Source organism: Littorina saxatilis, linkage group LG2, assembly GCF_037325665.1.
Source record: "Littorina saxatilis isolate snail1 linkage group LG2, US_GU_Lsax_2.0, whole genome shotgun sequence".
NCBI lineage: Eukaryota > Metazoa > Mollusca > Gastropoda > Littorinimorpha > Littorinidae > Littorina > Littorina saxatilis.
The window spans coordinates 38,555,945-38,573,653 of NC_090246.1; the positions used below are offsets into that span (position 1 = coordinate 38,555,945).

Consider the following 17,709-nt stretch of genomic DNA (forward strand, 5'->3'; position numbering starts at 1 on the left):
TCAAGAATTCAGCCAAAATTGAGTTCCGCTTACTTGGGGAGGTTGTGTTTAATTTCAGTCAAATCAATACTTTCGTTGCGTTACTGGAATTAAATCTGTGTCACACAACACAAAGAAGTTTGACAAGACTCCAGGGAAAGCCAAACTCAATTTAAAACAAAAACTATTTGGGAGGTAAATTATTCGGGCTGACGCTTAGCAGCTGCAAGGGAATGTTTTTCCCCTTCGCATTTTACAGTTGTTGATGTTTTTTTCTCATTTAATCGCTTTTACCGGCTAGTTTAAAGTGTCAGAATATTTGGCTGGTCCATTTAGAGAGGCATGCTGTTTCCTCTTTTCCTTTTAATGTCCATGACAAAATAAATACATAAACTGTGCAGAGGACAAAGACAGAGAGAAGAGGGAGGTAGAGAGAATGCGCGTGTGTGTCGATCGGGTGCCTGCCTGTAAGCGAGTGCGTCTACAGGTCTGTGTGACCATGTCTCTGTATATATGTCTGTGTGTGCCTGCGTGTGGCTCTGGACACACGTCCCCCCCCCCTCCGCCGTGTGTGTGTGTGTGTGTGGGTGTGTGTGTGTGCGTGTGCGTGTGCACGCGAGCGTACGTGATCACGTGAGCGCAAACTTTTTTATGGCGTCTGTCAAGACCACAGTAGCTAACCCAATCTAAATCTTGAGTGTGTTCAATTCAAGACTGAATGTAGCACTGATGTTTCATTTCAAGCCGGCTATCACTGAGTCTTTAAAGAACCGTTTGTTTTAAGAGCAGATGTACCACGCTTTTCCATCCATTGTAATTAATTGTATGGACAATAAATGATAGTATGTCTAATTATGTCTTAACTTAAAGGCAAGCAAACAAAAAAACAAACCAATAAACGAAGAATGTCCGCTCATCGCTCCGCAATAACTATCTTCCTTCTTCGAACAGTCACATAACTAAAAACTGTATAGAATTGTCTCTTTTGGAGTATTTAAATCAAAGCGAGACTTTCCAACACATTATAATCTAAGCATTAATCTACTCTCTCAAACATTCAGGTACACAGTGTGTGTGTCTCTCTACCATCTCTTTGCATCCTGTGTCTTTATGGTCGTTGAAATTCTTTTGTCAAATCGTTATCATATGGTGGTTTCAATGTGATGAGAATGACACATAGGCTTACACTTCGAGGGAAGAAAATCAATGTGGATAGAAAGGGTATTAGATAAAAAGCGGCTCTTTTTTAAGTGAACTGTCGAAAAGATAGATTAGAGGTTAGTGTGCATAGAACTTGTACACCAGAGAGATTTATTTCACACGAAGAGTCTGAAAATAGGTCATGGTTCTGCTGTTTTATCTTTATCATCCTTAGAATAACACTTGAGTTTGGGTTAACATCAGAAAGAAAGAAAAAGAGGCTCGTTTTTCTGTGATTTTATCATATAAATGGGAGGATTGTGTGCATAGAACTTATTGATCAGAGAGATTCATTTCGCATGAATGTCTGAAAATAGGTAATCGTTTTGCCAAAAATGACACTTGGTTTCTTGGTGAAAAAAAAGGTTCGTTTCTCTGTGACTATCATTCATATTTAAATGGGGGTTTGTGTGCATAGAACTTGTAGATTGCAGAGATTAATTTCACATTAAGGTCTTAAATAGGCCTTCTATCTTTTCTATTCCTCAATAACATGTAGATCCACAGGGGGGGGGGGGGGGGGAGAGAGAGACAGAGAAGATAAACAGATGCACAAACAACGGCTGGCCGGCCGAACGGAAACTTTGATTCTCGAAGGAGAACTTCGACTAGTATCAATACCCAGTTCAGTCGAATCTATCTTTTACGGCCACCAAAAGGAACAATCAACAAGAAGGGCAAAGCCCATACGACTCACATGCTTTACACATTTTTCCTACCAAAATACATGTGACCTTGACCCAAGGTCAAGGTCATCCAAGGTCATGCAACACAAAGCTGTTAATTCAAGACATAGGAAGTACAATGGTGCTTATTGGCTCTTTCTACCATGAGATATGGTCACTTTTAGTGGTTCACTACCTTATTTTGGTCACATTTCATAAGGGTCAAAGTGACCTTGACCTTGATCATATGTGACCGAATGTGTCTCATGATGAAAGCATAACATGTGCCCCACATAATTTTTAAGTTTGAAACAGTTATCTTCCATAGTTCAGGGTCAAGGTCACTTCAAAATATGTATACAATCCAACTTTGAAGAGCTCCTGTGACCTTGACCTTGAAGCAAGGTAAACCAAACTGGTATCAAAAGATGGGGCTTACTTTGCCCTATATATCATATATAGGTGAGGTATTGAATCTCAAAAACTTCAGAGAAAATGGGAAAAATATGAAAAATAGCTGTTTTTTAGGCAACATTTATGGCCCCTGCGACCTTGACCTTGAAGCAAGGTCAAGATGCTATGTATGTTTTTTGGGGCCTTGTCATCATACACCATCTTGCCAAATTTGGTACTGATAGACTGAATAGTGTCCAAGAAATATCCAACGTTAAAGTTTTCCGGACGGACGGACGGACGGACGGACGTCCGGACGTCCGGACGGACGGACGGACGGACGACTCGGGTGAGTACATAGACTCACTTTTGCTTCGCATGTGAGTCAAAAATGGTCGTTATAGATGGGTGATCGTTACAGAAAGGTAAATATATCTCGTCGGGGATCACCTGAAATGGTCGTATAAGGCAGGTGGTCGCAATATTCTTTTTCTTTATTTGGTGTTTAACGTCGTTTTCAACCACGAAGGTTATATCGCGACGGGGAAAGGGGGGGGGGGGTGGGATAGAGCCACTTGTTAATTGTTTCTTGTTCACAAAAGCACTAATCAAAAAATTGCTCCAGGGGCTTGCAACGTAGTACAATGTATGGCCTTACTGGGAGAATGCAAGTTTCCAGTACAAAGGACTTAACATTTCTTACATACTGCTTGACTAAAATCTTTACAAACATTGACTATATTCTACACAAGAAACACTTAACAAGGGTAAAAGTAGAAACAGAATCCGTTAGTCGCTTCTTACGACATGCTGGGGAGCATCGGGTAAATTCTTCCCCCTAACCCGCGGGGGGTTGGTCGCAATAGAGAGGTGGTTGTCTGGGCAGGTTGAACTGTACCTGAAACGTCCGGCTCCTCGGATAACAGCTAGGGCGCCTCCCAATAAAGTCAGAGATTACGTTAATCAGAAAAAATCTGGCCTTTAAGCAGTAAAAAGTTCCAAACCACAGGAAAAGGAATCGGCAACCATTATAAATACCGATTGATACTTTGTTTGGCCAGTTGTTGTTGTTGTTGTTGTTGTTGTTGTTGTTGTTGTTGTTGTTGTTGTTGTTGTTGTTGTTGTTGTTGTTGTTGCTGCTGTTGTTGTTGCTGTTGTTGTTGTTGTTGTTGCTGTTGTTGTTGTTTTTTTGTTGTTTTTTAAAGATAATGTATACATTACGTAACCACTATGTTTTACTTTTAGGCATGATTAGACTGGTGGACGCAAAGCCTGATATTAATGGGGCAAAGTCGACTGCGCGAAGTCTACTTCACGAAACTTTGGCACTGAATTTTCGGTAAAAAGATTTCGCGAAGTCAACTTCAAATTAAGGAAGACCTTAACAGAGTGAACATGTCTGAGAGTGACATGATTCGCACTTGTAATTTTAGAAATACCGGTTTAGAAAAATGGCTCTCGCAATCACTGAAAAGGATACTTACTGGCGGCCAATGAACGAGAAAATTACAATTATCAGTGATAACTACGAAAACAAATTTCCAGACAACGTTAAACAATCAGCTTTGGCTTAAGTAATCCGTCTGGAAGTGATCCAGCACTGATAATTATTCATTTTCACATGAATATTGCAATTATCAAGTGATCAGGTGTTCATGTCTGATTATCAGGTGATGCATGATGATTAACAATTACCAACTATTAACATGTTAATGTTGTTGTTGCTTATCAACCATAATGGAGTCAACAAAAACAGTGCATACGTGGCCGAATGGTATGTATCGTGCTGGCCGCTTGATAACAAACCGTGAACGTGCGAGTAACAATAATAATCATAGTTGCTATCTGTTTATTAATCTGGTAACAGCTGAACTGAATTCATTAGTTTGTTTTGTCAGCATTATTGTACGTAGCTGTTTCGCTGCAACGCCTCTGCGTTCACGCTTCAATTGTGACACGCTCAGAACCATCGTAGAAAGGACATGTCTGAATTTGTTTTCAACAGGGGAGTATTTCAAAGCTCAAGCTGTATAGAAGTCCGGCTAAAGCGTATCTCTTTGAATACATTGGTGAATGGCTGTTTGGAAGGATGGGTTGCCCCCCGCGGGTTAGGGGGAGTCCCATATTGGTTGGGACGAGAAAGAATTTACCCGATGCTCCCCAGCATGTCGTAAGAGGCGACTAACGGATTCTGTTTCTCCTTTTACCCTTGTTAAGTGTTCCTAGTGTAGAATATAGTCAATGTTTGTAAAGATTTTAGTCAAGCAGTATGTAAGAAATGTTAAGTCCTTTGTACTGGAAACTTGCATTCTCCCAGTAAGGTAATTATATATTGTACTACGTTGCAAGCCCCTGGAGCAAATTTTTGATTACTACTTTTGTGAACAAGAAACAATTGACAAGTGGCTCTATCCCATCTCCCCCCTTTCCCCGTCGCGATATAACCTTCGTGGTTGAAAACGACGTTAAACACCAAATAAAGAAAGAAAGAAAGATAGGATGGGTTTAAAAGACAGTGGAACCTCTCTTTTTAGACCCTCCATTGTTAAGACACCCTCTGCAATTAAACTTCTTTTACCCTGACGTGACCTTCATACTGTCACTACATGTACCTCACTCTCTTTTAAGACAGACATTTCTCAGAGTTTACGGGGTTTGAAAACGGAGTTACCACTACATTTATGACAAACCATTAAGCTCTGACTTTTGAGTGTGACGCTGCACGGTCTGTCGGACAATGTCCCATATATTCACAATGTTTAATTTCATATCTGTTTCAATTGAAAATGATTTTATAATCATGAGTAAGTGTTCCGTGGGCGTGCCGAAACGATCTATCTTTTGTCCGCAATCAGTGGTCCAAGTTCACTTGCACAATGATTTCATACGCATTGCCGCAATAATGGGTTATCTCGTTCTTCAGCCCCGTTTCAAAACATCAACGCATTGCCAAGGAAGACTCTTGCTGTTTATGAAACGCACCACCACAAGCCAGAGGATTCTGGATGCAAAGAGATCTTTGTTGAAAGACGTGAACAAATAATCAAAGTTTGCTGGAAACTTTACAACCATAGCACTCGATTCTACGACAATAGTCATCGTCATCTAACTTGTTTGAGGCTAAGAGTGGATTTCACTGAGAGATAGATGTTTAGACCAGCCAAAACATTTCTCTTTGTATGGTATTTGATTGGATGCAAATATCACAAGGTTTGGTTTTTATCAAATCAACCGCGAACCATCTTCTTTTGTGCATGCTTTATTACTAAACAAATAAAGCAGCCTGTATGTGGTTCTTGGGTAATGTTACCTTTCCTAACTTGGTGCGATACAAAATCGCCTTTCTGTGGAAGGAATTGCGCAGTCTGGTGTATGCAGATTGTCCACCGTCTTTTTCACGAATGATGCCTTCTTCAAAATCCAAAAACAAATTGACTGCCAACGTTCCAAAATTCAGATTCAAAAAACAAGAAAGGAAAGTTGTCTTCAGCCCCGTTTCCAACAACATACCTTTTTACATTTAGTCAAGTTTTGACTAAATGTATTAACATAGAGGGGGAATCGAGACGAGGGGCGTGGTGTATGTGTGTGTATATGTGTGTGTGTGCGTGTGTGTGTGTGGAGCGATTCAGAGTAAACTACTGAACCGATCTTTATGAAATTTGGCATGAGAGTTCCTGGGTATGATATCCCCAGATGCTTTTTTCTTTTTTTGATAAATGTCTTTGATGACGTCATATCCGGCTTTTTGTAAAAGTTGAGGCGGCACTGTCACACCCTCATTTTTCAATCAAATTGATTGAAATTTTGGCCAAGCAATCTTCGACAAAGGCCGAACTTCGGTATTGCATTTCAGCTTGGTGGCTTAAAAATTAATTAATGACTTTGGTCATTAAAAATCTGAAAATTGTAAAAAAAATATTTTTTTATTAAAACGATCCAAATTTACGTTCATCTTATTCTTCATTATTTTCTGATTCCAAAAACATATAAATATGTTATATTTGGATTAAAAACAAGCTCTGAAAATTAAAAAAATTAAAAATTATGATCAAAATTAAATTGTCGAAATCAATTTAAAAACACTTTCATCTTATTCCTTGTCGGTTCCTGATTCCGAAAGCATATAGATATGATATGTTTGGATTAAAACACGCTCAAAAAGTTAAAACGAAGAGAGGTACAGTAAAGCGTGCTATCATGTGAAGCACAGCGCAACCGCTACCACGCCAAACAGGCTCGTCACTTTCACTGCCTTTTGCACTAGCGGCGGACTACGTTCAATTTCATTCTGTGAGTTCCACAGCTTGATTAAATGTAGTAATTTCGCCTTACGCGACTTGTTATTTTATTCTGATGCCTTCTTATAACCGCCAAAAGAATCTATCCCACGTCCACAATGGTCTAGTACGTACACGGCGAGGACAATGGTCTCACAATCATGGCCGCAAGAATAGTCTATGTCCATCTTCAGACCCGTTTCAAAGCATCAACACATTGCCAGGGCGGACTCTCGCGCATCAAAGGCGGTTTACAAACACACCGCCGCCAGCCAGAGAGAAGGAAGCCAAGAGATCTTTGTTGAAAGACGTGAAAACGATCGATGTGCGCCAGAAACTGAACAAACACTGCTGCTGCCGATACGAAATACATGTTGTGGTAAGCGAGGCATGAGCACTATATATATATGTTCTGCGCGAACTTAGAATCCGGTTTCATTCTAGAATGGACCGGGTCCAGGTTGGAATTCTAACCCTGCGCAAGTACAGGGGTGCCATTCTAGAATGAAACCCTTGTTGCTGGTCCATTCTAGAATCGGCCGATCGCAAGGTTGGAATTTGGGTCCAAGTTGGAATAGTCATTTCAGTTGGACTATCACACAGCCAAAGCCACAAATGTGGATTTTCTGTTTGTTTTTGTTTTTTGTGTGTTTGGTTGGGGTTTTTTTTCTCGGGTTTTTTACACTTTACTCAAAGACATCGTGAATTGGGATTGTGATGTTCTGAAAGTGATTACGATTTTGAGAGACACTCAGCACTGATCGCTACGAACGGAAATTTCCGGACTGACAGTGTTTTGCCGATCTCGCTTGTAACTTTTAATCTTATTCATATACATGAAGTTGGTCTTCTGAATTGTGAAGATATAATGTCAACTTTTTTTTAAACCTGTGACAACAGCTCTATAACTCACTCTGTCCTTCTGTTGGTCTGTCTGTCGGTTAGTCGGTCTGACCGTCTGTCTGTCTGTCTGTCAAAAAAATTGTCAAAAAACCGGACATTTCCGAGAGGGAGACAGCGCTGACATTGCAAGCGGCCGCAACCGGCTCTCATCACAACAACAACTGCTCTGCAAACATTACCGCCCTGGTAGTCCCCCTTGCTATGGTCTGCCTTTGTTTATTGCGTACTCAGGAGTGTCAACTTTCATGACATGACATGACATCGCAAGATCGCCAAAGGATTTTTTTCAGGGGTAGACAAATCAGCCCCATTTTATCAAAGGGAAGGTGCAGGTGGAGATAATTCAAGGGAAGACAACTCTGTCTTACCTACAAACATTACGGCCCCCTTTATTCAAGGGTTTCATTCTAGAATGGCACCCCTGTACTTGCGCAGGGTTAGAATTCCAACCTGGACCCGGTCCATTCTAGAATGAAACCGGATTCTAAGTTCGCGCAGAACATATATATATATATGTAAGTGGGGTGTGGTTGGGGGGTGTGATTGGGCTGGGGGGGGGGGGGGTAGGGGGAGTTGTCGGAGGTGTGTGTGTGTGTGTGTGTGTGTGTTTGTGCGTGCGTGCGTGCGTGTGTGTGTGTGTGGGTGTGTGTGTGTGTGTGTGTGTATATAATACGTACGTGCGTGCGTGGGTGTGTTTGTGTACAGTGTTTACTCTCTAGTATACTGTTTGTGCACAGTGTTTCCTGTCTAGTATATTGTTTGCCTAATGCGAGAGTGCTCAGACTAAACTAATTCCGCCGCTCGTATGCATTTACTGCTTATTGTTACATTTGCTTTTTGGGCGTAACATAAAACACACTGTTCGTTTTTTAAAGGTTCTTTACTGTTTAGATTTATTTTTAAATCTGATTTGATTTCAGTCTTAGGCAAGACCTATTTCACAGTGTTTATATTTATGGTGTATTGCCAACGTCCTTGAAAGGGTTTGATATGTACGAATGGTGCTGTTTTCATGCCGCTATCATGTCATGCTTTGGTCTGAGGTATTAACAAAATATAAATTTTATTTACTGTCGATAGTGTCAGACACAATGTACTGAACAGTTTGTATGTCTACTATTTCAAGATCAATAGTGCAAGTTACCATCCACGGCAGAGAGACAAGTCGCCAGGGTACGGTTTTTCGTCTACTCCCAAATCATGTTTTGGTCTGGGTTATTAATATGGTTTTCATTTACTGTCGTCTTGTGCTTTTGTGCTCGTCTTGCTAGGTCTGTGTGCTTGCGCGTACACACGAAGGGGGATAAGGTACTAGCAGGTCTGCACATAAGTTGACCTGGGAGATAAGACAAAGTATCCACCCTCAACCCACCAGAATGTACTTCCGCAAAAATGCCGCTCTGCACAGAAAGGAGCCAGATTTTTGGTTTTTGGTATGCGCGAGAATGGGTGTTACTGTGTTGGGCAGCCATATTCCGATTTCGAGGATGCATGCTTGGTATTTTCGTGATTCTATACCCCACCGAACACTGATAGTAAATTAGAGGATCTTTTCCGTGCGCTGTTGGTCTTGTGCTTGCCTGTACACACGAAGGAGAATAATGAAGGCGCTAACATGTCTGCACATAAGTTGACATGGGAAATCGGACAAAATCTCCGCGCGGCCGGGATTCGGACACTGTAACTTTTGTAAGGTATTTTCAAGATAATGTCACTGGTATTGACAATAATAATAATAATGGTAATAGTAATAGAACATTGATATATTGTGCTTCCCGCGTACAGCTCGAAGCGACAACAACACAAAAGGTTACGTTGAAAGCTTGTGTGACATATACGTCATTCTGCGAATTAATTTCAGACCATTTGCCTCGCTATGCACAGATATTAGCCAATCTGAACATTGCTGGAATTTGTCAAAGCAAAAACAAGCCGTTGTTGTTTGTAAAAGCTTCGACATATCTGTAGCCGTATATAAACAATACTTGGGCCAACAACTGATGGATGTAATGAGATACCCCTTCGAGACATGTTAGCATTTGTGTGTTGACGTCAACACAGATTATTCGGGTCTGAACATGGGCCCAATGTACTTGCTGGCATGTTCCATGCATTGCTATCATTGTTGCATCTGGTCCCCATACAAAAAACACCGTGTGATGAACGATGCAGCTTTGTACATCACACTACTCTCGTGTATTGTTGGTATGTTAGTGCATTGCACTACTCTCGTGTATTGTTGGTATGTTAGTGTATTGCACTACTCTCGTGTATTGTTGGTATGTTAGTGCATTGCACTACTCTCGTGTATTGTTGGTATGTTAGTGCATTGCACTACTCTCGTGTATTGTTGGTATGTTAGTGCATTGCACTACTTTCGCACATTGTTGGTTTGTAAGCATTCTTTTGTAACGTCTTACTCATAGGCACTAATGATGTACGTTGTATGGCTCTGCACCTTTTTCATATGTTCACCTTTTACTGTCAGTGTGATCTTTTTGGACGGCTTCGGCCTTGACTAATTTAAACACTTTGTGTCTTGTGAATGATTTGTATGTTAGCATGCTCTTTCTGACGGCTGTAGTCTGATTGCGACAACGTACGTGTTGTGCCTATAAATGCCTTTGGCAATCGTGAAAAGGATAGGAATATGTCTAATCGCAATAAGCTTCCAGCTATCATTAAGTTAACCTTCATCGTGCTTCGTGGGTCGTGGACGACCCAGGGCCTCACAAAATCGTCTTTATCTTTAAAACTATTTGGAGTTTTTGATTGAGACTTCATGTAATCTCCAATCACCATAAGACCATCTGTATGCCCAACTTTGAAAAGATTATTTTTGTAAACAAACAAATAAACGATGACGTAATTTGAAGTACATAGTCCGGATGATGTGGGTCGTGGACGACCCAAATGGAATTACGTAAGGAATTGTACGTTGTTTATTCTTATTCGGATGGCGTGGGTCGTGTACGACCCATACTCTGCAAAGAGGCGGCAAAACGTTTATCCCTATTCGGATGGCGTGGGTCGTGTACGACCCATACTTTTTACGTTGAATCCTTCTTTGGAAAGTATGGGTCGTACACGACCCACATCATCCGGACTGTGTAGTCCAAAGCGTGATCAGTGATATCGTGTCTTCGGTCATTCTACATTTCTCTAATACTTATCATAAACTACAAAAACGCTCTGAGTTTGAAAGGCTAGCTCAGTCCAGAGCAAGTTGTTGATGGCTGAACCACAAAATCGACCAACAAATGACCTTTAATCACAATTAAACATCAACTTCCATCTCATTCTACATTGCAAGCTGTTGACAGAAAAGTATTCTTATTCTCACCTGTTATCAAACAAAGAGCTTCCAAACCTGTTGACTAAGAAAGGAAACTGAATCGGTCGAGAACAGCTAAATGATTATGTTGAATGGACAAATAACAACCAACCAACCACCCTCCAAACCAAATACTTCCCGTGTTGAAGGAAAAGGTACAAGTATAGTTATAAACATTCAAGGGCATACAAATGAAACTGTGCAGAACAGTCATCCTTGAATAGTAGATCTATCAAAACTTGGCCCTATTTCCTGTGTATGTTACAGTAAATTCATCAAACCAGTAAATTTGTAAATTTACTGAAATTTTCAGTAAATTTGTAAATTTCCTGGGTGTCAAACTCAGTAAATTTGTAAATTTCCTGAATTTTTCAGTAGATTGGTAAATTTACGGAGTATAAGAGGTATAAGAGGTGTGTTTGTTTGTTTGTTTGTTTGTTTGTTTATAAATTATAGTATTAGTTACAATTTTTGTTGTCTGATATTGCAGGAAAATGCACCACCAAAAGAAATCCACAACAATAACGCTCTTTGAATTCAGGAATTGCTCTTTCGCTTTCTCAGTAATGTTTAAAAGAAAGAGAAAGAGACCAGTAGCACACAATCAAACCGGTAACTTGCCCTAGTCAAAAGTGCCAAACTGTTACTCAGCACTAAATACGCATTGACGCAATGAGGGTGACACACTCTAAGAGAGAGAGAGAGAGAGAGAGAGAGAGAGAGAGAGAGAGAGAGAGAGAGAGAGAGAGAGAGAGAGAGAAAGGAGGACAAAAAGAGGGATAAACTGAAAGAACAATTGCACACAATATACACACACAATCACTCTTCTTGTTCAAATGCGCCAATCTCTTAATCAGCATGCAAGCTTGCCTCTGAAAGAAAAAACAAAACTTGACTAAATATAAAAAGAAGAAAGAAAGGAAGAAGAACGAAAGAAAGAAAGACAGAAAGAAGGAAAGACAAAAACACTCGTCCTGGTCAAAGGCGTCCATGTATTAATCAGGACGTAAGTGGCTAAAAAAAGAAACTTAGAAAGATATTCAGACAGACAAACAAGAAAGAAAAAGACAGAAATACAGAGAGAGAAAAAACAGTACTACAACAGGGGCGGACCTAGGGGGGGGGTTCCTGGGTGCCCGGAACCCCCCCCCACCCCACCCCCCATCCGTTTGTTTTTTTACCTTGTTATCTTCCACGAGAGGCCTCCGATTGACCTAAAAAAATAAAATTCCTTCAGAATCTGGGGGGCTTTGCCCCCCAGGCCCCCCACCAGGGCTTTGCCCATGGACCCCACCGGGGCCTGAGCGGCCCCTGGACCCCTGCTCCAATTTGGAACCCCCCCCTTATCCACAACTAGGTCCGCCCCTGTACAAAAAGACCTTATATCAATAATTGGTATGGTCACAGGCACCAATCCCTGAATCAGCACATACGTCTCTGAAAGACAGACAGATAGCCAGCCAGCCAGCCAGACAGACAGACAGACAGCCAGCCAGACAGACAGACAGACAGACAGCCAGACAGCCAGCCAGCCAGCCAGCCAGACAGCGAACCAGACTAATAAGGCACAATGGCGCCATATCAATAACTGGCCATGGACAAAGGCGCCAATCTCTTAATCAACACGTCAGCCTCCGTGGGCGACGGTCAGCGAACCTCTCGCCTTTTCACACCTTTGGTCACGCGATGGACTGGACCGAGACTAATCAGCTGACCGCTGATTTTGGCCCACCAACGCAGTACTCAGAAATCAATGTCGTTATAACGATACCGGCTGCATGGTGTTGGTAGTGGAAATCACTATGAATTATTAACCCAATGAGGACTTATTGAGTATATATAATTATATAGTGCTACTGGCTGGCGGTCATTCAATAAAGCTAAGGGTATTACAGCTAGGCTCAGTCCTTCTTGTGAAAACTGTTCTGCTCACTGTCTCAGATCTACCAAGGGTTGTACATGTGACAAGACCATTCCCTCCACTTCGACACATACCAAACCCAATATCCTGAGAAAAAAAACGAAAAAATTTTTTATCCTGACTGCTTTCAGTACATAGTTGGAATTTTTGGATGACTTCCATTTACCAATTGACACCAGCTAAGAAATTAGTTCTTATCCCTCCCTCATGACTTTAATTTCCATGCACTGATGCAGATGGCACACCTGTGCACTTGAGTCACATCACACACATTCGTATGTTTCTTTGATTAAATTCAGTTTCATTGATATCATTTGTTGCTGTTGTTGCTATTATCATAATGGAGTGTTTATATGTTCTGTTTTGAATTCAGAGACTGAAAAAGGGAGAAGAGAGATTTTTTGACTTTTGATTTTGACCCTTACCATGTTCTAACGTCTGCGCTGCCAGATATTTAAAAACAAACAAAAACAAAAAAGAACAACGACTAATCATATTGAATACACAGTTTTAAATCAAAATGAACACGGTTTTAGGACATTATCTCTGTTTTATGACGAGTTCATTCATCTGAATTTTGCAGAAAGAGAAACACGCTGTTTACTATCTTTCGCTGTAGGACAAAAACGGTGATCTCATTTCTGAATCTCAAGAAGCATAATTGGTTTATATCTGATTGTTGATAAAATATTCTGGCACTTTCTTTTTTAAGTGTTCTTTTGACTGGAGAAAACCAAAGCAAATGTGAGCAGATAATAGTGCGAGCGGCGAAGACACCCGATTCTCATATCTCCATTTACACTGATATTAAGAAAAGTTAACAAACCTGTGGTTTATACCTACGTTAATAAACCCCAGCTAGGGCTTTGAAATTCAACAGAAAACCGTAAGCGTACGGGGAAAAAAGTTCTTTACATCTTGAAAATAGAGCAATTATGTTCGCGCGCTTGACTCTTTCGTCAATCGATTTTCGACTTCGTGAAAAATAATAATTAAAAAACACCTAGGAAGTTAGTTTTCTTAGAAAAAGACTATTTTGTATCGATCGATATATGTGTGTGTGTGTGTGTGTGTGTGTGTGTGTGTGTGTGTGTGTGTGTGTGTGTGTGTGTGTGTATGTGTGTGTGTGTGTGCGTGCGTGCGTGCGTGCATGTGTGGGTGCGTGCGAGTGTGCGTGCGTGTGTGCGTGCGTGCGTGCGTGTGTGTGTAGTTTGTTGGTGATTTGGCAAACCAGTTACCATTAGAAGTGTATTCCTTCTCGTTGCAAGCGATCATCTTCGTCACCAGATATATTCAGGCTTCTACTTGGGATAAGAGCATCATTCAAATTAAACCCATTGTATGTCAAAAATCAAGTGGTGGGTTTTTTGTTTTTAATTAAATTCAGCACACACAAAAACACTCCGGCTGTACAGAATGCAGCTACGTCATCGAGTTTTGGTATGTGTCCAAGTGAAAGTACGCTCTTGTACCTTGTCAGATCTGTGTTGATGACGATAACTGTGTACGCAGCAAGGGCGCTGTCTTTAAATATGACCTTTGCTAAGCACTATGTCTGGGTTACGCCCTATCTTAAATAATAAGAAGTTGTTCATCACCTCAGGAGCACCAGAACGTGATTTCCAGAGATTGCGTTGACGCGCAATTAATGCGTATATATGACGCGTTTGAAAAAACGCGGACGGGTTGGTTTTTGTTTCCATATCGACGCGCATGGCATGCACACATATCTGGTGCGTTTTTCACCAATGCTAATCCTGCATTGCAAAATGCTTATTTTTGGCTTTCAGGCGAATGAAAAAGACAGCTGCTGTCCTGTGATTATTTGACAGATATCTAGCAACAAAAACAACTCTTTCACAAAAGGTTGCTCTGACATGCAAAGTCGGTGCGCAAAAGAATAGCTCCGTGGCGCATGTGTCCCGTCGTTGCTTATATATATTTGGTGTGTTTGTTTGTTGTTGTTGTTGTTGTTGTTGTTGTGTTGTTGTTGTGTTGTTGTTGTTGTTGTTGTTGTTGTTGTTGTTGTTGTTTTCTAAGCAAGCGTGTTCCCTGGGTTTTATTCCTTAAACTTCTGCCAACCTTGTCCAAACAGTATGTACCCTGTTTCCCCTGTGTCAATCACTAAAAGTACAACTGTTGCAATAGATCTTTTCATATCAATAACTTTGATTTTTGAAAGCCCGCCTCAAAGCATAGAAACTTGTCCAGACCCTCGTAAATTGCCGAAATTGTTTTCCAACTCATCGCAATTTTCCCAAACTTTCCCAATCCCTCCCACATTTTCCAAACTTTTTTTAGCTGCGAACATCACCCTTAAATTTTTTCTCATAGTTTAAAAACTTTCCCAAAGGTAAACACAGTAAAAAGCATGAAAGCATTGTCATACGATGGCAACGACCACAACCGACTGTGTCAGTAGCATTCACGGACGGTGGCCGGAGACGCTAGTCTAGAATAACTCACACACACTTACCGGTGGCAAGGAGGGCGGCGAAGAAGCAGACGACACTACAAACACTGGCCCCTGCCATGGCTGTCATCTGGGCGCATGATCCCCGGGGCGCATCCAATGGGTCACCTCACTCCCTCCACTTCCTCCCACCAGAGGCAGAAAGGCAGGTACTATCCCTTCAAACTGTCCTCCTTCCTGGAGATTTATAGCTGCAACGTTGGTCTCCACGACAGGTACTATCCCTTGAAAGTGAATATTCTCAGCTCCGCCGTTTATGATCCGGGGCGACTGAATCAAAAACACAGAGAGCGAACCAAGTAGACCGTTTCTATGCACCCCACAACAGGTACTGTCCCCAACAACTGTCCTTGCTGAAGATTCACAGCTGTACTGTTTAGGGTCGTGGTCGGTTGAATCGAAGACACAGCACAAAGAGCGTCAAGGGGACCGTCTCCAGGCACCCCACAACAGGTACTCTCCCCAGCAACTGTCCTCCGTGCTGAGGATTCTCAGCTGCAAATCAAGGACTTTGGATCGATGGGATCAAAGACACAGCACAGAGAACGGTATCGGCGGGTCCCGGATTACAGGTACTACCTCTTCAAACCCTCTCTTCATTGGTGAAGATTCCCAGCTGCGAAGCGAGGGATCTGGGTCGATGGAATCGAAGAATCCCCACACAGAGAGCGTCAGGGAGACGTTCCACTGGCCCCCACACACGACAGGTACTTTCCCCTAAAACTCTCTCTCCTCCCTGCTGTAGATTCAAGGCACCAATGCAAGGAATCCGGGTCGATTCAATCGAAGACACAGCAGAGAGAGCTTTGCGGTTGGTAGGCTGTGTCCGTCCAAGACAGGTACTATACCCCACAACTCCCCCGATTGCTCAAGATTCTCAGCTGCGATGCAAAGGAATCTGGATCGATTGAATCGAAAACACAAAAGATAGAGCGTTAAGTAGACCGTCTCTCTTTAATCCCTTCCTTCGCTATTAATGCTGCTTGCTTGCTGGGACAATCCCGGAAGCACTGGAAGCTAGCAATGAGCGAGGGAAATGATTCACAGCATTCAACTGTGGAATCAAGCACAAAATGGTTCACAGTGTTATAGAATCAAACAATGGTTCACGGCACTGTACGGTAGAATCAAGCACACAAATGATTCACGGTATGAAACGATGAAGTCCAGCGACGAAGGACCTGCTTCGTAGCACTGAACGCGAAGGAATGAAGCGATACCGCAGCTCGCACTCGCAGCGAAAGACCTGCTTCCCTGGTTTCGATCTCAGTGCCAGGAGAACAGAAGCGCTGTCAGAAAGAGGCAGTGGCACAAATAACGACTCAAGGTGATTATCTACTCTTGCACACTCGCATACCACCACAAGAGATCGCGGAAAAGGAGACCTCCTCTCATAATCCACTCCACACCTTTTTTACAATCCCCCAGTGTTGAATTTTAAGCCGCCAAAGCAAGATAACACCAGAAGAGCAATGACAAGTTCCAGGATGAAGCCACCACTCCCCACAGCAGCCCTTAGCCAGCTAATGGAAAATGATAGACAAAAAAACGACAGCAGACTATTATGTCGTCAAGCCACCCAGAATGTGATCGCTGGCTTGTCACTGGCAAAGTATAGAGAGGGTGGGTAGAAGCGGCGGTGAAGAGGACTCTGATGCAGCAATCGGTATAGGCGTGCTGTGTCAGACGTGCAGTCGTCGTCGTGTAGCGCTCTCTAGTCTACTGAGTTTCACGTGCACACGCTGTGTTCAGGACTTGAGCTGTCCTCGCCTGTCTCACGTGCGCCTCTTTTTTTTCTCTCTCGTGTGTGTGTGTCTGACGGTGTGTCTCGGTTCCCTATTATCTGTCGATGTGTCTCGGTTATGTGTCTATCACGGTGTTTTGGCACCGTGTCTTTTGATATGTCTCCGTTCTGAATCTATCGCTGTTCTTGGTTGGCTCTGTTTCTGTAGATGTGTCTGGGTTCTAAATCTATCACTGTATCTTATCTTTGTGTCTGTCGACGTGTCTCTCGATGCCCGTGTCTGTTAGTGCAGCTCGTGGAGGCTGTTTCATGCACTTCCTGTGCTGTCTATCACTCTCAGCTCGGCGCTGTCTCAGAATGCACCGACTGGCTGCAACAAAAGAGACAGAACTAATAAGGCTGGAGACACGCTCTTACTGAGCGCAGCGAATTACTGAGGAATATGGAAAGCCGTTTGGCTCATAACCATTACACGCGTAATAAAAAATAAATACACGCGTAATAAATGATTAATACGCGTGTAATAAATGATTAATGCGCGTGTAATAATCATTTTTTACGCGTGTAAGAAATGATTAAATACGCGTGTAATAACTATTTCATGCGCGTGTAAGAAATGATTAAATACGCGTGTAATAAATATTTCATGCACGTGTAAGAAATGATTAAATACACATGCAGGAAATAGTTTATACGCGTGTAAGAAATGATTAAATGTACGTGGAATAAAAATGTCATACACGTGTACGAAATGATTAAATACACGCGTAATAAATATTTCATGCGCGTGTAAGAAATATTTAATACACGCGTAATA

General features: G+C 41.9%; 1 protein-coding gene across 1 annotated transcript in view; it reads right to left on the reverse strand.

Moving 5' to 3' along the window:
- LOC138958942 (uncharacterized) overlaps positions 1-17,256 on the reverse strand; it is a 75,471-nt gene extending 58,215 nt beyond the window's left edge. Inside the window, exon 1 of the mRNA XM_070330286.1 lies at positions 15,152-17,256. Within this exon, the coding sequence (XP_070186387.1) occupies positions 15,152-15,218 (67 nt within the window). The 5' untranslated portion in view covers positions 15,219-17,256. The remainder of the gene's footprint in view (positions 1-15,151) is intronic.
- Positions 17,257-17,709: the final 453 nt, after the last annotated feature.